The sequence below is a fragment of the Galleria mellonella genome, unplaced genomic scaffold, assembly GCF_026898425.1.
Source record: "Galleria mellonella isolate WM207_F2 unplaced genomic scaffold, CSIRO_AGI_GalMel_v1 utg312, whole genome shotgun sequence".
NCBI lineage: Eukaryota > Metazoa > Arthropoda > Insecta > Lepidoptera > Pyralidae > Galleria > Galleria mellonella.
The window spans coordinates 2,445,605-2,471,125 of NW_026442074.1; the positions used below are offsets into that span (position 1 = coordinate 2,445,605).

The 25,521-nt window shown below is 36.9% G+C and overlaps 1 protein-coding gene across 8 annotated transcripts; it reads left to right on the plus strand.

The window, feature by feature from the left end:
* On the plus strand, positions 1-25,521 carry LOC113515235 (HIRA-interacting protein 3-like). 8 transcript variants are annotated; one of them, XM_052895826.1, is made up of 16 exons: positions 1-202; positions 382-495; positions 4,131-4,358; positions 4,968-5,137; positions 6,057-6,150; positions 7,190-7,237; positions 7,534-7,578; positions 8,718-8,802; positions 9,602-9,686; positions 10,410-10,609; positions 10,988-11,204; positions 12,229-12,306; positions 13,556-13,766; positions 14,688-14,864; positions 17,167-19,451; positions 21,103-25,521. In XM_052895826.1, exons 2-15 carry the CDS (start codon positions 390-392, stop codon positions 17,349-17,351), a joined length of 1,929 nt encoding a protein of 642 aa, XP_052751786.1. In that variant the 5' UTR covers positions 1-202; positions 382-389; the 3' UTR covers positions 17,352-19,451; positions 21,103-25,521. The 8 variants fall into 8 exon arrangements, with proteins under 8 accessions (XP_052751786.1, XP_052751788.1, XP_052751789.1 ...); XM_052895828.1 differs by having other exon boundaries at positions 13,559-13,766; XM_052895829.1 differs by having other exon boundaries at positions 12,232-12,306.

Genomic DNA, 25,521 nt, shown 5'->3' on the forward strand with positions numbered 1-25,521 from the left:
AAATAAATGAACTCCGTCTTCAGTGCGCTTCACTTGTGTTTTTTTCTGATTTTACTGTCATTAAGCACATAATTTGATGCATATTTTGTATGCAACAGTTATTTTGACTATATATCGTACTCTATTATGCTCCAAATTACTACGGGGAGTGCTCTAAGTGCTTCTAATAACTAAAATCAATAACAATCAGTGACCAACAAAGGTACGCTTGTGTTTGCTTTTACTGGCCTTATAACCTGTGTTTTGTACTAGCGTCCGGTTGGCGTCTGTCATAATTTGCAAGAAATTGTCTATTATGCGTTATTTTGTTGCAATATCGGTGCGGAAATGTGGTTTATAGTGTTTACTGTGTGTGCTTTATATTACGGTTTCTGTTTTTAGTTACCGAGATGAATTATGAAGCGGATAGGGCTATGAATCAAAAGCGGTTACGAATGGAGGGCGAACCGGGCCACGGTGTTGTCCAAGGAAACGGTTTGCCGCTAAATTATATAGGTAAGTTGTATAAGTCTAATTTAATAAACTGTGAATTGTAAAAAAACAAAGTCTTAATACATCGCATTATTGTTTTGATAAAGTTTTCTTAGAGTATAATATAACCGCGCAGCATTTTCCCCCAAATAAATGTTACAGTTATATATTTACCATTACAGTGTTTATGTGAACTGAAAAACATTTAAAAATGATTCAGGATTTTTTCATATACACAATTATAAATATATTTATAATATTTATGAGTTAGTAAGATTGTTTGGAATTTCATTTTGGTCATTTTATAAGTAAAAGTATAGAAATATAAACTTAATTGCACTCTCAAACTGTTGGTTAATTTGTTTATTAATTTATCATCATTAAATAATCATAGTTTCAAATTTCATAAAAATATTAGTAGTGGCTATATCAAATAAAAATTATCAAATAGTATTTGAAATAAGTGGAAAATTAACTAATTGTTATAGATTGTCTAAATGGTACCTTCTAAAATCCAAAGAATTAAAAATGTGTGTCTTGGACCACCATCGGATTGCTATTGAATATGTTTTGTTACAAACACAAACAGTACCATGTCTGTATATGGTCACACACATTGAAGTAACAATTTGGTGAGGCGTGCCATGTTAAAGTAGACAATCTGTACCTCAACTGTTACTACAAGATTTTATATCCATCTTTCTTTCTCTTATTATGGCACATTATGTTTTGCTTAGTCGATTAGATTTATATTGTATACTTCCAATGTTTGCTATACACATTACTATATAGAAAATTCTAATTAATTGAACAAAATTTCTGTTATATGGGAAGGAAAAGGATATAAGAAGTGGGTTCCGCGAAACCTAGGCGTTCCATAAAAAAGTCACCAGGGTTCTGCAAAATTATTTATATAGTGAAATAATTTCAATCTTCACATTAAAAATTAAAAGAAACTGGTATTATAGTTTTAAAATATTTCTAATAAAAGCTTTAGTTTATATATTATTTAAATTACAGTGTTTTTGATTTGTAATTGTTTCATATGGGGTTCTATAAAATAAAAGGTATTTGGCTCCCATTCTATTATCTTAAACGTTTAGAAATCCCTGCCATATAGGTAGTATGCATATACTAAATTTTGTTACTGTTAAGGGACTATAAAGTTACAAATAAACAAACTCACTTTTACATTCATAATATTAATAAGGATTATACTTGATGTTTTTGCCTTTAGGCATTCTCAATGGTCAGACAAATGTAATAAAATTGATAAGATGAAATGCCATGAATAAATGTAATATGTAATGATTTATTTACTATTTTATTTTTATCACACACATCAAGAAACATAAAAGTAATTTTAGTGACTTCTTATTAGAATTTATATCCTGTTCCTCTTTCTATCACTTTTTTTTATTATTTTTGGTTATGAGAGGTTTTTGTAAGGATAAAGGTCTTTGGTAGTCTGCCTTTCTTGCAGTTGTTGTGAGTTGAAATCTGGATGACACGAGAAACTTACTGTTAATTTATATTTTTGACTAACTCTCTGGGGATGGAAAAAATAGGTGACAAATAAAATTACTATAGACTTGTTTGCTTAAATGATTCTGACTATACCATTAGGTATTATAATTTCACCCGTTACCTGACCACTGCGGAACATAAGCCTTCCCCATATGGGGACTTAGTATCCACCAGGTACCAGTAGGTAGTTGCCACTCTTGGTAGGCGGGTCGTCACCAGTTTTTTTGAGATGTTTTAAGAGGGATGCTGCTGCCTGCGTTCTTAGTCGACTCTTATGACATCCACGGGAAAGGAAGGGGTGACCTATTCTATATCGGAACCACGCAGCTGCAGCAGCAACAACATTAGGTATTATAATCATGAAATTTTTTTCTACACATTTTTTTCTATTGACCAGATTTAAACTCATGATTGTTGCACCTTATAAGTCAGCATCATATACAACTGGATACTCTTAAAGGCTTATTGTCGAAAAATAGGCCACAAACTTAATACCCAGCATATTAGACAGTTCTCTGAGGTTTTAGTGTTACACATTTTTTTGCCTGAAAATGCAAATTTCCCCGTTCTTCAATAATTCTTGTCACACTCATATAATTTTAACTAAATAATGTCGTACATCAGAGGTATTTAGGAAAAATTTATATGATTGCCCTAAATAATAGCAATAGAAGCCAAAACTATAAATTTAAGAATTTTAGTCTGTCTGTATGTTTGTTCAGTGTTTGTTCATGTGAAAATTATTCCTGAAAGTCTAACATAAAATTTGTTGTAAGTTTTAGCTCGATATGTCATATGGACATGGTTGCTTATTAAAAAAATTTATGTGTATCAAAATGCGGATTGCATAATAAGCTCTCACAATAATTATTTATTTATTTATTATTTTTTTATTTATTTATTATTTATTTATTTATATATAGGATTACCAATATAAGATACAGCTAATCATTTCAATACAATACACTGGTAGTAATCTACCTGTTCTTATATTTATAGGCATAAACATTAAAATAGAATTAAATTATTAAATGTAATTTAATATAATATAAATAATGGAACTTGTAAATTTATTTTAAATTATAAATAAATATAATGTAATGGTAAGGTACATCAAGGAAGTTTACAGTTATAATAAATTAATAATTAATTATAAATGAAAACAAGAATCTAATTAGAAGTTACCACATATAATTAACAAAAATAGTATTTCAGTCTAGATAATTAATAATTTTGAAAACACAGGCCAAATGTCATTAAAATCAATTATTCAGTAATTTATGATGGTTTTTCTTATAACTGCTGCTACTATTAAATATACCTATTTCGTTATCCCTACTATATAAATTACTAAATAATACTAAAGAAATTTTATTATTAAACTATTTATTGATTAATTTTACAATATGAATATAAATAATTAAAAACTACAGAATATATTAAATAATACTAATAACAATTACGATATGAATACATACATACCAATACTTAAATAATGAATAATAATAATAAGAAAATACGTACTTATCGTTATATACTATTTCGAAAGTGAAAAAAGTGTTGTCCTCCTCTCTCCTACTCTCTCCTCTTGCTGTGCCCAACAGGGTCCATAATTGAAACCTTATGTACTAATTATATTATGGAATGCAATAAGAAATAAATAAATAAATACATAATTAATATTAATAATAAATTTATTTAAACAAAAATGCGGATACACGATTTCGTTATCAGTAATTACTATACTAGGCTCACTTTTTTAGGCTTTATTATTATTCGAATAATCCTATTTAGAAGAATTTACCAGAGGGAGACTTTGTACAAAAGTCGATTGTTTGGGTACCTCTGTCCCATTCGTGTTTCAACCGTGAAGCAGTTGTGTTTGCATGGCTGTGTTTCAATTTAAAGGGTGGGATATGGCGTGAATTTACTGGGTACAGAGGAATAACACCTGAGTCCTCAGGAATGGCAACGCATGGGGGGTATCATGGGCAAAACAGACATTGGTACTGCTCATGTCCAAAGGCGACGGTTACCACTTTCCATCAGGTGGGCCGTCAGCTTGTTTGCCATTCTAAGTTGTATAAAAAAAAAGAAGTAATCATATTAATGTTAATCACGGTTTATTACAGACAATGGTCACCAAATACCTTACCAGCCGTACGCAGGAGCGTACAACACGCACTACCCGCCCCCAGACGCGTTCGCGGCGTACGGCCCGCCGCCGCCCGGCGGCTACGCTCCCCAGAACCTGTCGTACGCGCCGCCCGCCCACCAAAACTATCCCCACCACCAGACCTTCCCCCCACAGCAGCCCCAAGCACAACTTCACATGCCACAGTCACACATGGGTAAATATAGTATGTAGACGATTTGATTTATTTATAATATAAAAAAAAATATGATGGAGAAAAAAATAATATATTGTTTTTTGCTATGGGTTTACAGACAGTTAATGAATGTTTAAGGAAAAAGTTATGAAATATTTATTTAAAATTATTTGAATTGATTTTTTAGTAAATAGCATTAATAAAAAAAGAGAAATATGGTGCCAATATTTCTACTTTTAAGTAACTTAAAAAAGTTTGACGCGATGCCTTTGCGAATTTGTGTCGATTTTAATTATTATTTTTTTATTAATCTGTAAGGTTACTTCCATATTAATTCCAAATGATTTTTTATAAAATCTTATTGTAAATTATTTTATGTCTCGAACGCTTTTTAATATTTTTTTCTTTATTGATATTTGGATTTAATTAATAATATTATTTTTGTATATTTTTCTTTTTCTACTACTCAGTAATTCACAATCGAACTTGACAAATTTATTAGACACTTTCACGACAGCTTTCACCAAGCTGAAATAGTGTTGTTCAAGGTGAACACAATACTTAAAACAAATGTAAGAAAAAAGAAATATTCAAAAATACGATTTTCTAATTAACTAATTCATAATGTTGACCCTCTAGTGCAAGGCTACGGCGACGTAGGAGTGCACAAGCCGGCGTGGCCGCCGCAGAGTCACCTGCTGCCGCCCCTCGACACGCAGAAGCCTCTCGACGTGAAGCAGCTCAAGCCGGAGATCAAGTTGGAACCGGCCGACTCGCAGAAGAGACCGCATCCAGAGAATGAGATGATGGTGAGAGGATATATTTTTTTCTTAAAACAAATTAAACTTTATTTGAGATTTCCATAAATGCTCTTTTATATCGTCACTTTTTTGTGATTCTACTATAGTTTCCGAAAGTTATCTCTAGGGTAAACTATAAGAAACTTAACAGCAAATTGTCTTTTCGAATCTCTGTTAATATTTAGTTTTTTTTTTTTTTTTTAATAAACACCAATAGTCATTACACAGTGCTATCTAACTTGACTAATAATAATTTAAGATTGGGTTTCATACAAAAAATTGACTTTGACTGTGCCAAAACCAGTAATTTTAATCTAGAAACGAAACTACTGAAACGGTTTTTATGAAATTTCTATGGGATCAATGTATAGGTATATCCATTCAGTTAAAAAAGAACTTTTCAACTTATGAGGTAACAAACATAAAAAAATACAACCGAATTCTTTTTGAAGTCAGTTGAAAATTCTTTTTATATTAAATACCATTTTTTTTTCGATGGGTGAAAATGGTATGGTAACCCCGCCTACGCTAACGGGATACGCTGGCGGAGTACCAGTGAAGGGTGATAGATGAGAATAAAAACAGGCCAGTTAGCCCATCATGATGAATTCATCAGGAATTAACCATGATAGTTTCCAGGGGGAACCGCGAGGAGGTCGAACTGGTTGGGTATATTGCTAGCAATGGGATTCTCAGTCTCCATTACTAACAATTCCTTTTTCCCCCTTGAGGAAGGTTATAGGTTATATGGTTATAGGTAACACGATATGAGCACGGGCGAAACCGCAGGATACAGGTAGTAGGGTGTATGGCTAGATATCGGATCACTACCCCTGTCACTTTCTCCCCAATCTAAGAGTTAAAAATATGAAATGTTGTTTTTTTTTTTAATTATATGTTGTTTTAACTTTAATTCGCTCTGTTGAAGGGTGGCGATATGGATCAGCCTAAAATCAAGATTAAGACAGACATTTTTAAGCCTGACGACCTGGCCCACAGACCCGCTGGCGAGAAGCCACTCGGTGAGTGTAAATGGATCATTTTTTTTGTGTCGATCATCGATCAATTATAATAAGATAAAGTGGGAGTATAAGAATAAACTGCGGGTCTAGCATGAAATGAAATTCCGAATTTTCGAAATCAATTTCGTATTTTTGTTTATACCAAAATCGGACCAATGAATGGAGTTTAACATTTCGTTCGTCATACATCCTATTATAAAAGTCCAAAGGAATGATATTTTAACATTTTTAATATTTCCAAACGGCGTGTATTATGTCATTTTAACATCAAATTTCTATTTTGTATGGTTCCGAAATTTCGGAAAACATTTCATGGTAGGCCCTCTGTGCTTTTTTTTCTGAAATAAAATCTTATGTTACTGAATTTTGCTGTCTGTACGTACCTAGGTATTATGTAGGTGGGTGCCTATCTTTATAATGTATCTTTCAATTTTTTGTTTCGTTTGGCCCCGAAATTTCGGAAAACATTTCATGGTAGGCTCTCTGGTCTAACCAGATATGTACATATGCTTTCTTTTGTAAATGTACATATGTTGTTTTTGTAAACTTATAACAAATATACAAACATCTTTATATTTTTTTTATACAACTTAAAATAACAAGCTCATGGCTCATCTCACTATACCATGGATATAACAGAGAACATTGTGTCACTTGAAATACCAAAATTTTATCGTTACCCGCGGAATCAGCTGTCTAAGGTCAATGCCACAAACGTACGAAACCTACCTACGAAGAAGTTCTATCGACCGCGCGCTGTATATATCTCGCGTCGTGAGTATCGTAAAATTTGAAATACATTGCGCGGCGTCAAACTGCGAATCGTTTATTATATGGTTGTGATGCATTTCTGGTAGGAAAATAATCCGCTATTCGATTCAGACAATTAATTTGAATCGACTGTTTTCGTTTTGGCAAACTTGTTCTTTTCACCCTGTATAATTATTATTATAGTATGAAGTAGATAGCAAATAAAACAAAAAGCTATAAATCTTTGTGGATAGAAGTGATGCGTTACAGTAAAAAATCTCTGTTACAGATGTTCAAAAGCCCTTGGAGCCCCATAAAACAGATCAACAAAATAAAGGTGAAGTATTCATATTTTGGTCCCAAGCATATCTAATGGAAAAGGCATGGGCATCAGCGCCTCTCTTAAAATATTACAAAAGTTTAACTGCAGTTGGCAACCCGCCTGCCAAGCGTTGCAAACTATTGGCAAATAATAAATTTCCTACTGTAATCTTTAGGAGGAGACAATAAAGAGTACCTATCGACCCAATATCGAAATTATAATCAACATGTCCAAATTTATTCGTATTTATTTGTGAATTGGCTACTACAAACCAGTGACTCCATATTAAATGTAAGATTTGATCATTCCAGACGAAGGTCATCCGGGCGAGGTCAAATCCGGGGACAAACCTACAGGTATGTTTTGTAATATATCAAAGACTCGATTGTATGCGGTGAGTTCGAAATTAGTATTTTTATGCAACTTGCAGTACAAAGAAGTTTACTGTCAAAGCTGATGAAGGATAGAACCTATTGTTTATAGAAATAAACAACAGCACTATGTTTTAATGTAATAACTACTGGTTTACTTTACGTGTAGCCGTTCATGATTAAAGATCACGATTTGATTCCAAAACTAGTAAATTTTTCTCGATCTAATTACACGTAAGTTAAACCGCTAGTTATTACTTTACGAAACTTTTATATTTTAAGGACTAAGATGTTATGTTTCAATTCGCTGTTAAGAGCGTTTATAACATACTGTGGCAAAGTTGCAATTGTCTGTCGTAGCCGACCCCCTATGGGGGAATCGTCAGTTTAGAATCTTCACAAGTCTTGGGACCGAGCTGGGTGTGGATCGTGGCGTGTTTGGGCGATAAAAAGTAACTTATTTACACTATACACGAAAGAGGGTATCGCGATATGTACATGAATACAGTCATTGACGATACCGCAGCGAAGTTTGTAGTCGACGCCGGGTACGAGTGAGCGCGTGCGCATGGCAAGCCGCAGCCCGGAAGACTGGCTATGCGTGGCGGTATTGGCGGCGCGGGGGGCGCGGTAGCTAGGGATGGGATCAACCTCGACTGTTATATCTACTGTCAATTTTCGAAAATAATTGATCATTTCTTTATGTTTCTGATTGATTATTAAAAAAGTGCTCTGCTAGCGAACTAAAATGATCATCATGCAATAATATTAAGTAAGCTATCACTGAAAATTTGAATTTCATTTTTTAATAAAAAATTTCAAAACAAAATATGAAGTAAGTGCAAAGAATGATAGATGTATTCTATGATTAATGTTTCAGATCGCTAGCAGAGTATGTTTTAATTAAATCGTCAGAAACATAAAAAAATGTTAAATTGTTTTTTTTTTTTAAATTGTCAGGTAAATGCGACGTTGTCACGCTTCGTTATGAAGCAAAAGTTATGAACGCACTTAATTGACAGCTTGGTGGTACAAACACAAGTACAAAGTCCTCGAGTAATATTGTAGGTGCTAGTTATAAGTTAGTTATATAGAATTTGAAGTGAACGGTTCGCGTATTGCAGAGACGTGCAAGTCAGAGGCGTCAGCGGAACGCGCGGCGGACGACCAGCGGCCGGCCGAATCGAAAACCCCTACAGCTGATAAATCGTAAGTGAAGATTAACTCCCCTATTCATAAAAACTTAAATGTTTTCTGAACTAGGTGTTAAATTAGGGAAGTCTATATCGTTGGTTTTTTTTATTAGTATTATTTTGTTTAATTCCGCTAACATTAGTATTTGTGTGACAGCCGAAACTAGAAGATTGACCACCACTATTTATATTATATTATAACTCATATTGTTAATATCTTTACTCATATAATGACATTTAATAATTTAATTCTATTTTAATGTTTATCAAACACAAGGCACGCTGTGGTTGCCTATAAATGTAAGAACAGTTAGATCTAATCTACCAGTGCATTGTATTGAAATGTTTAACTGTATCTTATGTTGGTAATCCTATAAATAAATAAATATTAACCATCAATCTTCGACTGCCATTTTGTTCACGATGATGATGATGATATAATGTACCATAGTTCTAAACAATTTAAAAAGAGAAGAAACTTCTCAATTTGCTTGTATTTTTTTATGTTTGTTACTTCATAACTCCGTCATTGATAAATCGATTTGGAAAATTATTTTTTACCTGAAAGGATATTAAGGGTATACTTTTTGATTATTCCCATTGAATTTTTATCAAAATCGGTTCAGTAGTTTAGGTTTTAAATAAAGGATATAATTATGTTAAATAATAATTTGCTAAATCGGTTTATAAATGACAGAGTTGTGGTGAAAAAAAAAAAACAAATTGAGTATCTCCTCCTTTTTTGAAATCGGTTGAAAATATTAATTAAATTTTGTTTTATATGTATATTGTATCCCACTACTGTTATATTTTAGAGTGGAGGACAGGAAACCGTTCAATAGTCCAGATATAGCAAAGTCCGCGAGTACGCCAGGCAAGACGCCCACCCCCGGCTCTGAGGTGAGTGTCATATGTTTATAAATGAGTTGTCGCACTATAATCTCGATTATCCGGACATCGATTATCCGAATATTCGATTATCCGGACTTATTTTTCACAGCTCTAATTGCCGATTTAGAAATGGTATTATGTATTAATTGGGTAAATAGGTATTATGCAATCCATCATCTTTATAGTTCCTATTATTTTTTATACCGTATTGTCTATATGACGTATATAAAACCTAGTGATCTGAGTTGTTCATTACATCCTCCACTGATCCACCAATGATGGGTTTAGATAGATAACCTTTATTACTAGTATCAAGAAAATAAAAAATTAAAACAACAAAAAAAAAAAAAAAAACAATTAATGTTGCTGGTTGCTAGAGCCACCTCAGCTGTTGCTTTATATGTACAGCTCCAGCGAGATGTACCTATATAGCGCTGATTTTCAGGTGGCCCCTCAACTCCTTTACCTTTAGCATGCGTGCGGGTCGCCAATACCTATTTCTCGGATGGGAGACTCAACACGCTTAACGACAAATACACAAAACATTACAACCAAAACTGAAAAGAACAAACTCTGAATATATTATCCCGCCTCACAATGACAGCATCATAAAAAAAAAAGTTTATCGTTGTTACCGTATACAATTCGATTGTCATCCACCCTCGAGATCAAAGAGTCGACAAGCTAAGAATCGGTTTAAACATTTTTGAGCTGAGTTGTGAAGTTCTTCAGCCAAAGAAGAGAGGGCGGCCGAAGGGGTCGACGAACAAGCCGAAGCCGGCCGGGGCGCCGCTGCGGGCCGCCGCGCCGCGCCCGCCCGCGCCGCGCCCGCCGGGGCCCGCCGTCCCCAGCGGCCCGCGCCCGCGCCTGCCCGGCTACCAGTACGCCGTGCGACCCTTCAGGAAGGACTTCTCCGGCATACAGTTCAGGAGGTCGGTGCTAATAATCAATCAAACAGTATACTTTCTGGCAATCCAATGTGGAAATGCTGCAAGTGTTGTGGGGGACCTTTGGATTAGTTACGGATTATAAATATTATTTTGACTAATTAAAAATGTTAATTTTTTTTTTGATTAAAACATAAATAAAAATGTAACAATACAATTTGAATGAACTGATCCATTACAAAACGATTTTAACTACATTTTAGCGAAATTTGTCACTTTTATTTGTACGAAAATTTAAGTTAAAAAGGCAATAATTAATAGTTAAAATAAATTTATTACATGTTTGATATTATTAAAGGAATTTTGTGAATGATATGCATATTCATTGTATTACTGTTGCCTAATTGAAACTTTTTATGCCAGGCGATGGAGTGATGATTGTCTCGACTCGTCACACATACCCAACGAAGTGTATTTCGGCGACGTGCCGGTCTCGATGGAGGTGCTGTTCAACTATTACGACGCGAACGCCGAGAGGGAGAAGTTGGCCACACAGGCTGCCCTCATAGCGGCGCAGAAAGCGGCCGCTGCCAAGCTAGCTGCCGCCAAACTGCAGGCCAGGGGACTGTTGTACAATGAGGTAGAATAAATAAATATTTTCTCTCATAGTTAATTTCAAACTTTCGCGTTGTTTACACATATTTTAAATACAAAATCGGTACTTGACATGATGCAAAAGCCTTTACAAGTAAATGGTATCTACATACCTGTTTCTTTATTGTCGAAGTTTCGACGTAGATTGCACCACGTTCTGGTCACGACAGGACTGAAGGTACTATTTGTAAATAGTACCTTTAAAGGCTTTTATATCGTGTTAAGTACCGATTGTGTATTTAAAATATTTTCTCTCATATGTATAAATCTTAAAAAGTAAAAGTGGCTCACAAAGCGGCCGCTGTTATGTTAACTGCCGTCAAATTTTAGGCCAGGGGATTGTTATAGAATTAGGTAAAATAAATATATGCCGTCTCTATATCTGTAAAATGAAAATTTTATCAGCTTACTTTATTTTTTTTTTTAAATACTTAAACAAATTTCAAAAATATTTTACAGAATTTTTAAAAATCTAATAAATAATTTTCCATTTTACACATGGAAAATATAGCTGTAGACATTTAGGCCAGGGGATTGTTGTATGATGAGGTAAAATATGTTTATGTGCGTGTTTGTAATACCTAATGGTGTAGACAAACGCGTAGCTCTCACGACACAGCAAGCGGCAGTTGCCGCCAAACTTCATGGGAGGGAATTTTTAGAAAATGAGTTAGAATAAATGGCGGCACAGAAAGCAAAATATCATGTGACTGTTAAATTTTTAGTGATTGATTTATGTACAACTTATGTTTTATTATAAAACTGGATTAGCTTAGGTGTATTTTAGTCGAGAATGCTCGACTAGTTTCGGGACCATCCGGGACCTTTAGTCGTGGGCAGGTGTGACGCGAGCCGTTATTTTATGTCGTAGTTCGTTATCAGATCATTTTGTTTTTTAATAATCAATCAAAAATATCGAGAATTTATTTTGAAAATTGACAGATAATTGCGGTGTTGCTAGACTACGGTAAGCTTCGATATGAACGCTCCTAAGTCCTTTGTTCTGTCAGCAGGTGACGACAGTGGACTCGTCGTCATCAGAGGACTCGTCCGGCTCCTCTGGCAGTGATTCGGAAGAAAGTGACGATGTAAGTATCTAGTATTAGGCAGTTGTATAAAGGGTGTAGCCGTGCTTCGTTATGAAATCTTCACTGCCGTCTTTATTGACATTGATGCCTTTAATATATTTTTGACCAATTATCAAACCCCTAACTTTATCCGTTTATGGAAAATGGGGGTTGCAAACTGTCATATATATTGATGTGGGTACTTTTATATTTTGTTAAATAATAAAGTGTACTAATGTAGGTAGAACATGTTCCAACATGACATAAACTGATTCAAGCTACACAGCACGTTTTATTTCACAATATTATATAATTAGAACATATTACAAACCCATACTTTAAAATTATTTTCCTACGAAACTATGATAGATATTTGAATAAAACAAAGGCGACATGGAAGCTCCTAACTAACTTTTCAATATATATTTTTTTTATAATTTTCTTAATAATTTTAAAGTCGCAAAAAAATATTGAAGAAAATAGGGGTAGTTTTTAGTGGCTACTTTTTTGGGGTACATCTACAAAAAAAATACAAATATTCAATATATATCTAACTATAAGACAAAATAATTGCATAGATGTGTGATGGGTGGAATTTTTATATTTAAAAAAAATATAAAAATTGTTTGTAAGTAGTCGTAATATGGTAAAGCTCCTTTCGTCAGTTTTTCTCTTAGTTTTTAAATTTATTTGTTACAAATATATAAAAAATCTAATATTTCGTCTTTATAATATTAGTATACATGCTTTATTTGCATTATATAATATAGGGAACAAGCAAGACAATAAATGTAACGATACAGTTGTATAAGTACAGTGAGGCGGCCTTATTGCTGAGAGCAATCTTTTCAAGACAACCTTAGGGCAATGGACTAATTGTTGTACAATAGATATAATATAAAGGGATCTTAAGACAGTAAACTAATTAGTTATGAATTAACTTGTATATGAACTGCCCTATGTGTTAAATAAGGAAACAACCTATCTACAAATTTCATTAAAATCTGTACAGTCGTTTAACCGCGTGACTGACTATACAAATTTTCGTATTTATAATATTAGTGGGGTTTCGACGGTTAACCATCAATACTTCCTAACTTTAAAAAGTAGTTGTAGACATTTTCAATTTATCTATTTTTTTACTTGGAATAAATTAAAAATTAGAATGATTTCCGTGACGTCTGCAAAATTTCGTCCATGTTAGTTAGTAGTTGTTGGTGGTTAACTGTCGATTTGTGTTATGATCAATACGTAAATATTAATATGCTAGCAGGATACGCCGTTAAAACGTGGCCCCGGCCGGCCCAAGGGTTCCAAGAACTCGAGCAGTCCGCGCACGCCCGGCACCGGCAGCACGCCCGGTAGCGGGCGACGTGGGAGACCTCCAGTGCCGCCCGAGTTGCGGCAGCCCGGTATAACGGACATGAAAAAGTTCTGCAAAGCCGCCGGCATACGGTTCGACTATAAGAAGCTTGTTGAAGGTCAGTTATTAACATAGTGCAATAGTAATCTGTATGTATGTGTGTAAATATATATATATATATATATATATATATATATAATAAGGATAGGTTTATTAATATATTTACATAACATTATCATCGTTATCATTTCAGCCATTATCCGTCCACTGCTGGACATAGGCCTCCCTCATATATAACATAACATTATGCAAATAAAATATTCCATTATTTTTATATATACTCAAAGATGTACATTCTGAAACGGCACAATTTTTATTTGCTGTGTTTTTGTAATAATGATTCCTTCTATTTTACTATGTCAAATAACTAATTAAGGACAGAATATGTTGGGGCTTACATGTCTTTATAGGATAAAAACGGTTTTTATTTAATAATTTATTAAAATTATGTTGAAGCAAATCGTTTTAACAATTTAACTTTTTGAAATTGAATCTTTTTGAATCTTCTATCTGTGGTTTCAATTACACTGTTTGAAAATGGAATGCTTAGTATACACACATTTGCACATGTCCATACGTCATATGTTTATGTAGTAGTGATCACGCTGATTTTGTGTGAACCTTTCAAAGTGTGGTAATCCCTTTCGAATTATCTCCTATCTTTAATTTCAATTAGACTGTTTGAAAAAGGAACGCTTGGTATACACACATTTGCACGTGTACAAACGTCATATATTTATATAGTAGTGATTAAACAGTTTTGTATGAAGTGTTGAGAGTATGGTAACTAATTTAATTTGAAGTCCTAATTCAAATTTTAATATATTAGTTGTTTTTGTATACAAATATAGTGAGATTTACATTAGTAACCGAATAACTGTATAATAACTATACTTGCCGAAATGTAGTTAAATGGACTTAATAAAATTTTAATGTACTTAGGGATCTATGTTTAAAATTTATAATGAAATTGTTTCAGGTTGCACAAAGAATAAGGAGCGAGTGGCCAAAATGTTGGACCTACTAACGGCAGCGGGACTCGAAGGGAAGCCTACGTTAGAGAAGTGCAAGGCACTGAAGCAGGCGAAGATGGAGAAGAAGGAACAGGAGAAGCAGTCCAAGAAGGAGGCTAAGGTCAAGCACAAAGAGGAAAGAGGTCGGTGGCATTGTATCGATTTGGAATTTATAGGATTTTTGTTTTTTTAGGGTCCAGTAGTTGTACAGTGTCTCATAAAATTGAGTTAAATACCCAGGATTATTGGGAAGATTGAACAGAATTTATTTGCTAAGTACATAGTTTTTTTTAATGGGTGAAGATGGAATGGTAACCTCACGTGTGCTATCGGTATACGCTGGGCGGGGTATCAGTGAAGGGTGACAGGTGAGGATGAAGGCAGGCCAGTTGGTAGTCCATAGTGACCAATTGAACAAGAATGAACCATGATGATTTTCAGGGGAAACCGCGTACAACTTGATCTGACTTGAGTGTATAGCTAGCAATGGGGCTGTTAAATTTTATTACTAACTAGCTTTCGCCCGCGGCTTCACCCGCGTGGATCTTTGTTATCGCAATATGCAATTTTTGGAAATAACTCGATAGATTTATTTGGATAAGGATTAATACTGGAGTATGAAAATACCACCCAGATGGCGACCAGCGTGGTTATTCGTAATTTTAGAAAGTAAAGTGATTATTGTGACCTAATCGTAATAGTTAGACATATGCTATCGCGAACTTATTTGTAGATCTCAATGAGTACTTTAAAATCGTAGAACATTGTTTTTCATTATAAGCAACTATTTAGTCAGTGCGCGCAAGATAAGCGAATTTTATACAATTTTTCTTCCGACTTGCTCGACATAAATGGTCAAAGGATGTAGCTATCGATTGGTGAAAGAATTTTTGAAATCAGTCCAGTAGTTTCGGAGCCTATTCGTTACAAACAAAAAAACAAATGCTTCCTCTTTATAATATTAGTGTAGATTATAGCGACCTGCCCCGGATTCGCACGGGTACAATGCTAAGCGCAAAAAATGCGTTAATTTACGACATCACATTAGAAACCTGATAATTATGCACAGTGGACCCGCCCTCGCTTCGCTTCGGGTACCATTTTTACCCCCGTAGGAGTTACTTTTCAAAACATCTATGTCCTAAAAGTTAAAACTTACCTACCTATACCATACTGGTACGGTGAGAATTATGAAGTTTTATTTAACACGCCTCGCGCGCTAGACCTCTAAAATTATCAGTGTTTCTCTACCTCCCCTCCCGCACGCGCACCCTTGGTGACGCTCACTTCGCAACGGGCCGTGTAGCAGAAATCGTAATATTTTAATTTCGCCATAATTTCAAAACAAACGTCCGATTTTAATTCTTCAAAGACCAAATATTATCTACATAAACTGTACTTAGTGATGAAATAATTTATTTTGATAAGGATTAATAGCACGAGTAAAATAAAAACATTTAAATGTAGTAAAAAAAAATCAAGATTTTTAAATAAAAAAATGGTTGTTGTGCCTCACTCGACATAGATAGGTATAGTGTGTCGCGGACTTTTTTGTAGATATTAATAAGATCTACAATTAATTAGGACATTTTATGGTTCTATCTTTTATAGTTTAGGCAGCGTATGCCAATAAGTAACTTTTCTGGTTGATTTTTTTACATTTTGTGCCTGATAAACCTAAATATTTTACGGAACCCTATTTTTTTTCCAAAATAAAATTTAGCCTATGTTACTCGTGGATAATATAGCTTTCGAATGGTGAAAAAATTTTTAAAAACGGTCCGGTAGTTTTTGAGCCTATTCATTACAATCAAACAAACAAAGTTTTCCTCTTTATAATATTAGTGTAGATAATTCGATTTCATCAGCTGAGTAATTTACTGGGACAGATACAGTATTGATGGCTAAGTTATTTAGTTAGTTGGGGTGGAGGGAGAAGAGGATTGTTAGTAATGTGAATTATACAATATACCCTGTCAGGTTGACTTCCAAGTGCCCCCTGGAAACCATCGTGCTGAATTCCAGGTGTATTCATCACGATGGGCTAACTGACCTGCCTGGGGGGGGGGGAAGGGATTGTTAGTAATGGAGACTGAGAATCTCATTGCTAGCAATATACCCAACTAGGTCGACCCCCTCGCGGGTCTCCCTGGAAACTATCATGGTTAATTCCTGATGAATTTATCATGATGGGCTAACTGGCCTGTTTTCATTCTCATCTATCACCCTTCACTGGTGCTCCGCCAGCGTATTTCGTTAGCGCAGGCGGGGTTACCATACTATTTTCACCCATCAAAGAAAAAACTGACCTATTTTTTCATTCATCCATCATCCCTCAATGGTGCCCCGCCAGCATATATCGAGTGTAGCGGGGCCACCGTTCCATTATTATCCGTTAAAAAAAAAGTTTGCTAGTTTGTGTTGAGAGTGAGTATCGGTCGGCAGAGGGCGGGTCGGGCGGCGATGGCGACGAGGCGGGCGTGCCGCGACGCATGACGCGCGGCGCGACGGGCGTGAAGCCGCGCCAGCGCATCGTGATCTCGTCCGACGAGGAGGACGACACGCCCGCCGCGCGCCGCACGCTCTCCAAGCTGCGCTCCAGCGTCAACGACCACTCCGACTCCGACTAGGTACAGTACACTACACGCACCCACACACCGGCACACCACTACACTACACTACACTACACAGTACACTGATCGATGCATCGTGATCTCGTCCGACGAGGAGGACGACACGCCCGCCGCGCGCCGCACGCTCTCCAAGCTGCGCTCCAGCGTCAACGACCACTCCGACTCCGACTAGGTACAGTACACTACACGCACCCACACACCGGCACACCACTACACTACACTACACTACACAGTACACTGATCGATGCATCGTGATCTCGTCCGACGAGGAGGACGACACGCCCGCCGCGCGCCGCACGCTCTCCAAGCTGCGCTCCAGCGTCAACGACCACTCCGACTCCGACTAGGTACAGTACACTACACGCACCCACACACCGGCACACCACTACACTACACTACACTACACAGTACACTGATCGATGCATCGTGATCTCGTCCGACGAGGAGGACGACACGCCCGCCGCGCGCCGCACGCTCTCCAAGCTGCGCTCCAGCGTCAACGACCACTCCGACTCCGACTAGGTACAGTACACTACACGCACCCACACACCGGCACACCACTACACTACACTACACTACACAGTACACTGATCGATGCATCGTGATCTCGTCCGACGAGGAGGACGACACGCCCGCCGCGCGCCGCACGCTCTCCAAGCTGCGCTCCAGCGTCAACGACCACTCCGACTCCGACTAGGTACAGTACACTACACGCACCCACACACCGGCACACCACTACACTACACTACACTACACAGTACACTGATCGATGCATCGTGATCTCGTCCGACGAGGAGGACGACACGCCCGCCGCGCGCCGCACGCTCTCCAAGCTGCGCTCCAGCGTCAACGACCACTCCGACTCCGACTAGGTACAGTACACTACACGCACCCACACACCGGCACACCACTACACTACACTATACTACACAGTACACTGATCGATGCATCGTGATCTCGTCCGACGAGGAGGACGACACGCCCGCCGCGCGCCGCACGCTCTCCAAGCTGCGCTCCAGCGTCAACGACCACTCCGACTCCGACTAGGTACAGTACACTACACGCACCCACACACCGGCACACCACTACACTACACTACACTACACAGTACACTGATCGATGCATCGTGATCTCGTCCGACGAGGAGGACGACACGCCCGCCGCGCGCCGCACGCTCTCCAAGCTGCGCTCCAGCGTCAACGACCACTCCGACTCCGACTAGGTACAGTACACTACACGCACCCACACACCGGCACACCACTACACTACACTACACTACACAGTACACTGATCGATGCATCGTGATCTCGTCCGACGAGGAGGACGACACGCCCGCCGCGCGCCGCACGCTCTCCAAGCTGCGCTCCAGCGTCAACGACCACTCCGACTCCGACTAGGTACAGTACACTACACGCACCCACACACCGGCACACCACTACACTACACTACACTACACAGTACACTGATCGATGCATCGTGATCTCGTCCGACGAGGAGGACGACACGCCCGCCGCGCGCCGCACGCTCTCCAAGCTGCGCTCCAGCGTCAACGACCACTCCGACTCCGACTAGGTACAGTACACTACACGCACCCACACACCGGCACACCACTACACTACACTACACTACACAGTACACTGATCGATGCATCGTGATCTCGTCCGACGAGGAGGACGACACGCCCGCCGCGCGCCGCACGCTCTCCAAGCTGCGCTCCAGCGTCAACGACCACTCCGACTCCGACTAGGTACAGTACACTACACGCACCCACACACCGGCACACCACTACACTACACTACACTACACAGTACACTGATCGATGCATCGTGATCTCGTCCGACGAGGAGGACGACACGCCCGCCGCGCGCCGCACGCTCTCCAAGCTGCGCTCCAGCGTCAACGACCACTCCGACTCCGACTAGGTACAGTACACTACACGCACCCACACACCGGCACACCACTACACTACACTACACTACACAGTACACTGATCGATGCATCGTGATCTCGTCCGACGAGGAGGACGACACGCCCGCCGCGCGCCGCACGCTCTCCAAGCTGCGCTCCAGCGTCAACGACCACTCCGACTCCGACTAGGTACAGTACACTACACGCACCCACACACCGGCACACCACTACACTACACTACACAGTACACTGATCGATGCAACGATACACCAGTACACCAATACACAGTACACTGATCGATGCAACGATACACCGGCACACCACTACACAATACACTGATCGATACAACATTACACCCGTACATCACTACATAGTGCACTGATCGATACAACGATACACCGGCACACCACTACACAGTACACAGACCGATGCAACGATACACCGGTACACCAGTACACAGTACAAGTGTTAATGCAACATTACACCGGTACATCACTACACTACACAACACACTGACCGACGCAACGATACACCAGTACACCAATACACACTACACTGACAGAAGCAACGTTACACCAATACATCACTATACGTCACAATACATTGACTTATGCAACATTACACCGGTACATCACTACACTACACAGTACACTGACAGAAGCAACGTTACACTAATACATCACTATACTTCACAATACATTGAATTATGCAACATTACACCGGTACATCACTACACTACAGAGTACACTGACCGACGCAACGATACACCAGTACACCATTACACACTACACTGACAGAAGCAACGTTACACCAATACATCACTATACTTCACAATACATTGACTTATGTAACATTACACCGGTACATCACTACACTACACAGCACACTGACCGACGTAACGATACACCAGTACACCAATACACACTACACTGACAGAAGCAACGTTACACCAATACATCACTATACTTCACAATACATTGACATATGCAACGTTACACTGATACACTACTACGCAAAATATTGCTCAATAGAATTTTACACTATTAGACCGCTAAACTATAAACATTAATGCAATATTTACATTAATTTTCAACTACACAATGCACTCGTTGATGTAATATTACACTAGTACACAACTGTATACCGTGTGGTCCTGGCATAAAAAGGGCCACCCCTTAATTTCCCATGGATATTGTAAGCGGCCACTAAGGTGGAGATTAATAGTTAATAGATTAATGGTCGACGGGTGGCCAGCACCGTCTATCTTAAAACACAAACAAAAAGTAACTGCGGTTGCTAATCCACCTGCTAAGCGTGGCAACTACTGGCAACATTACTTTACATTTTTTTATACAACTTAGAATGGCAATCAAGCTGACGGCTCACCTGATGGAAAGTGGTAACCGTTGCCTATAGACATGAGCAGTACCATGGACATAACAGAGTATACTGTTTCGCCCATGATACTTCTCATGCGTTTTTATTCCTGAGGACTCAGATGTTATTCCTCCGTACCCAGTAAATTCACGCCATATCCCACCCTTCAAACCGAAACACAGCCATGCAAACACAACTGTTTTATGGTACGAAGGGGACAGAGGTACCAAAGCAATCGACTTTTGTACAAAGTTTCCCTCTGGTAATTACATTATAGCACAGTTTATTAATCGATACATTATTACACTTAGTATACTACTACATTATACAAACGGATGCCCATTAATCAATTGTATGAAATTGCAACTTCGTATTAATAAAATCGAAATAATCGAATTATCGAATAAGCACATACGTAATCGATAAACATGTAAAATTAACATAATATCCTCTTATTTCGCAGGTAATCCTCGATTTCTCTGCCTGGTAAAGGTCGCGTGGGACACAACAGTGCCAGTTATCTGTTAGTGGGCAGTGAACGGACGTGCGGCCCCTAGAAAGTGCTTCGACGGGGGCCCTGAGGTACTGTTAGTGGCGTAAAATTCCTATTAATATTAGCTCGTCTATTTGTAGTGTGCGCGATGTGACAATAGCGGTTGGTTGGTTGCAGTTTTGTAGCGGTGTTGCCATCACGTGGTGAACGGTTTGATAATGTGTGACGACAGTGGAATGGCATAGAAATAATATAATTTAAAAGCTCTCTTTAATAGTAACATTTTTACAACGCTACCGTTGGGTTTGGATTATCACTGCGGGATCTTCGCAGCAGATAACGATTTGCTGAGAAGATCCTGCAGTGATTCTTTTCATTGTACTTTTGTATTATTTATTATTATTTGTATAAAAAAAAAGTCATATATTTTTTTCAGTAAGAATTTTTTATAGTATCAACTATAAACAAATAAAACATACACTATAAATGTAGAATAAAAAGCTACAAATTTGTCTATGATGTTTACAACTATAAATACCGTTTACCACGTGGTTCAACGCTTCGATTTTCGAATTGATATTCCTAAGAAATAAGCTAGTACCATAGTTTTACAGTCGGAAACTAAAGGCAAAGGTAGTTCATTTGAAAGTTGGAGAATTTAAAAATGAGTATTTATTTGATAATTATTGCATTATAAAATTTTATTTTGTTCATACATTACGTATGTTTTTTTTTTTTTTAATGGGATCGACATTAGTTTTGTGGTTAAGAGAATTAACGTCTCTTGTTCAGTCAACTTTTGCAATAGCAGCGTAGTTTTTTTTTTAAAGAATAAGTTAGAATATATATATATTTAAAAGAGAAATTGTTTTAATGTGACCGAATAATAAACGTTATTGCAATGGAGAATTTGATCTCTCAAATGTGAATTCAATAATAATAATTTATTTTGGATAATAGTAGTTATACTGTAGTACGGTATGGTATATTGCGATTGTATCGTCACGATATAATTATAGCGAAAAATGCATTAAATTGTATGGAGACGGTTTTATTTTTCCGTGATTATATAGAGGGCCGTGCTAGGAAATTGAAGTGTTTTCGTACATTACATAACTTCAGCTTTACTATTATATCGTGACGATAAAATCATACGATACCATGGCATGTTAATGTAAATAAGCTGGAATAAGATGGTCACTGTATTGTGAGATATTTATAAATAAATATTGAATGTAATGCCTCGACACAAGATGGATTGTACTTGTGTATTATTACTGTTATTGAATTAAAAAAAAAACATACTGTCTATTAATGTATATTATAATTTTTACAATACAAACATTCAGAAATGTATTTAAATATTTTTTTTTAATTGAAATTTATATATTAAAAAATAATGCATTTTACGACTTTGAAAGTCGCAAATATTTATTTACTTTGCAATAATTTAATAGTCGCTATAGACCAATATTATAGGTGTTCATTGCTCTTCCCTCAATGATCTATTTCGATACCAATAGCAGCTTTACATAAATGTAGCTAAAGTTGAATTTAGATTGCTCCCATAATAATAGTTTTATCGTCAAATCGATAAAAAATGAAAACCTTCAAAAATCTACTACTCTCTGTCACTTTCTTTCAAATTAAGAGTTTAACTCGAAAGAAAGAGACGACACTAGCTAATGTAAGTTTATTACATTATTGACGAATTTAATATTAAAGTTTTTTTTTTTAAATGAATCTATGTTTCGAGGCCTACATTCTTTTTTAAAATGAACAGTGTAATGCAAAAGTATCAATGCACAAAGATCTGCCAAAGGCAGAATATGATCTCTTCCATTGTTTGTATGTAAGTGATATTAAAAAAAAAAACGAAGTTTTCTCTCTACACATAAAAATTGGCAGCTTCGGTCTCAGCTAAAACTACTTGTAAAAGTCCTGTTGAATTTCGAACTCTACATATTAATTGATAAGGTCGCGTGTCGTGCGCGTATGATAAATAAAGGTGTGATCTTAATTATATAATTTTATCATATAATATTTTACGTGTGATTGATTGTTGGGATTCGCTCGAATCGTGTGATGTAGGACTAAAATCCCTCGCCTACTTTATAAGTAGTAGATGAATGATGCTTGTTGTATTGGCACTCAATATTGTTCATTTGTGCCTGTAATACAATTATAATACTAAATGTAACTAAAATGTGTGTGTGTGTGTGTGTGTGTGTGTGTGAGCCGTACATATATCTATATATAATTATCATTTCATTTATTTACAATTTAGTAGATGAATATTTTGAGTGAAGTCAAATTTTATACTCTAGTTTTTATGCAGAAATAATAATATTATATTATAATATCAATAATTGGTAACACCAAGACGTTAGGCTTAGGAACAAATAAGATCTTGTATATATCGAAAAAAAAAAATAAACATATTATTGCAGTGTCCTACTTTATTTTTGTAAAGTTTATATTTGGACGCGCGGCTTTGTAAATACGCGTCGGGTATGAATGACTGGAATGGAACGTAAGCCGTCATCGGATATGGAACGAAGAAGTGACTTTGATAGAGCGTATAATTTATTTACAATTTAATTATTATACATTTTACTTTATATTACGACGTTGGCACAACGAGGCACGCATTCTGCTAGTAAAATGAACAGTACCGCTACCATGAGTTTGTACTAGCACTTTACTACAGTAGACTACTGTCGAGTTTCTACAGCATTTGTAGTTACTTACCGCGTTTTTTTTTTCACTGCAATAAAACAGCGCTTTGACAACAAATAGCAGTACGAGTGTTTATCCATGTAGCAAGATTCTGAGAAAGAATATCAATCTACCAAAACAAAAATCGTTCGATAACAACGTCAATAAATATAAAAAATACGAACACGTCGAAATCGTGGGATGCTTGAAATTAAACTAGTAGATACTGCACGCGGAAATCGCGGGATGTCCAATCAGAGGGTTAACTGTACACTGTTGAACATAGCCTTCCTCATAACGGAGAGTTTTGCCAGTAGTTGCCAAGATTGGCAGGCGAGTTGGCAAACGCTGTGTGGCTTTTGGTAATGATTTAAGAGGGATGCTGCTGCCCATCCCTATACCATAAGCTCTTTTAGTCTCTTAGGACAGCCACGGGAAAGGAAAAGGTTGGCCTATTCTAAGCCGGGACCTACACGGTAACACATTTGTAGTACTCGATAGTTATACAGTAATTTATCCTACGAAAACGAGAGGCATTATAGTTTACGATAGTGGCATAACTAACGAATTACTACTACATCCCTCACCACAGGGAGACTTTGTACAAAAGTCGATTGCTTGGGTACCTCTGTCCCATTCGTGCTTCAACCGTAAAGCAGTTGTGTTTGCATGGCTGTGTTTCGGTTTGAAGGGTGGGATATGGTGTGAATTTACAGGGTACAGAGGAATAACACCTGAGTCCTCAGGAATGGCAACGAATGGGGGGTATCATGGGCGAAACAGTATACTCTGTTATGTCCATGTTACTGCTCATGTCTATAGGCGACGGTTACTACTTTCCATCAGGTGGGCCGTCAGCTTGTTTGCCGTTTTAAGTTGTATAAAAAAATACATGCACTATAGAATTACTATAGATATAGTAATCTACTGTAGTAAATTATCTGTACAAACTCATGGTAACTGTGGAGGTGTGTGAGGCCTATAAAATCAAAGACAGCTAAATCCAAAATTATCTATTAATAAATTATCTATCTATCTATCTATCCAAATTTGTCAAATATTTAGGAAATTATAAAAAACTAATATAGAATATGGAACGATATTCTATATTTTAAACCAGAATAAAGAAAATTAGAATATTAGTAATAATTCGAATTATAATTAATAAAACTTTTAATTAAGAGAAATATTTGAATACAGTGTAAAAAGGAAATTGATTTTATAGCGTTTAGCTGCATTTGATTATATTATAGGTCTCAATTATGAGAGATATAGTCAGATACAACACGCGCGCCACTTTTTATTAGTATAGAACACATTCTGATTTGCTGGAGATTTTCTTCTGTAATAAATCTAAAAAAGTATCCCATAAAATTCCATAATATTCTATCTGTGGTTTTGTACATATTAGTTTGCTGTCAGTCTGTTAATCAAATGAAATCAATACTATCTACGACATTATTCATTTTATTCGATCAATAAGATAAAAAAAAAATGTTTGAAAATGGAACCCGGTTGTTCGACGTTCAAATATTATAGAACGAGATGCACATTTCTTGCGTCGTTGTACCAACGGTGTTAATACAAGAAATAAACATGTGAATGTCTTGTACTAATTATGTCTATCATATAAATTATTTTGGCAAAATGATATCTATATTCTAAATATAT

What these genes read in the sequence shown, in the direction of transcription:
- LOC113515235 (XM_052895826.1), top strand. Translation starts at nt 390, where the DNA reads ATGAATTATGAAGCGGATAGGGCTATGAATCAAAAGCGGTTACGAATG. An exon ending in AACAGATCAACAAAATAAAG is followed by an intron (nt 7,238 to 7,533) that starts GTGAAGTATTCA and finishes TGATCATTCCAG; the next exon opens with ACGAAGGTCATCCGGGCGAG. An exon ending in CTATAAGAAGCTTGTTGAAG is followed by an intron (nt 13,767 to 14,687) that starts GTCAGTTATTAA and finishes AAATTGTTTCAG; the next exon opens with GTTGCACAAAGAATAAGGAG.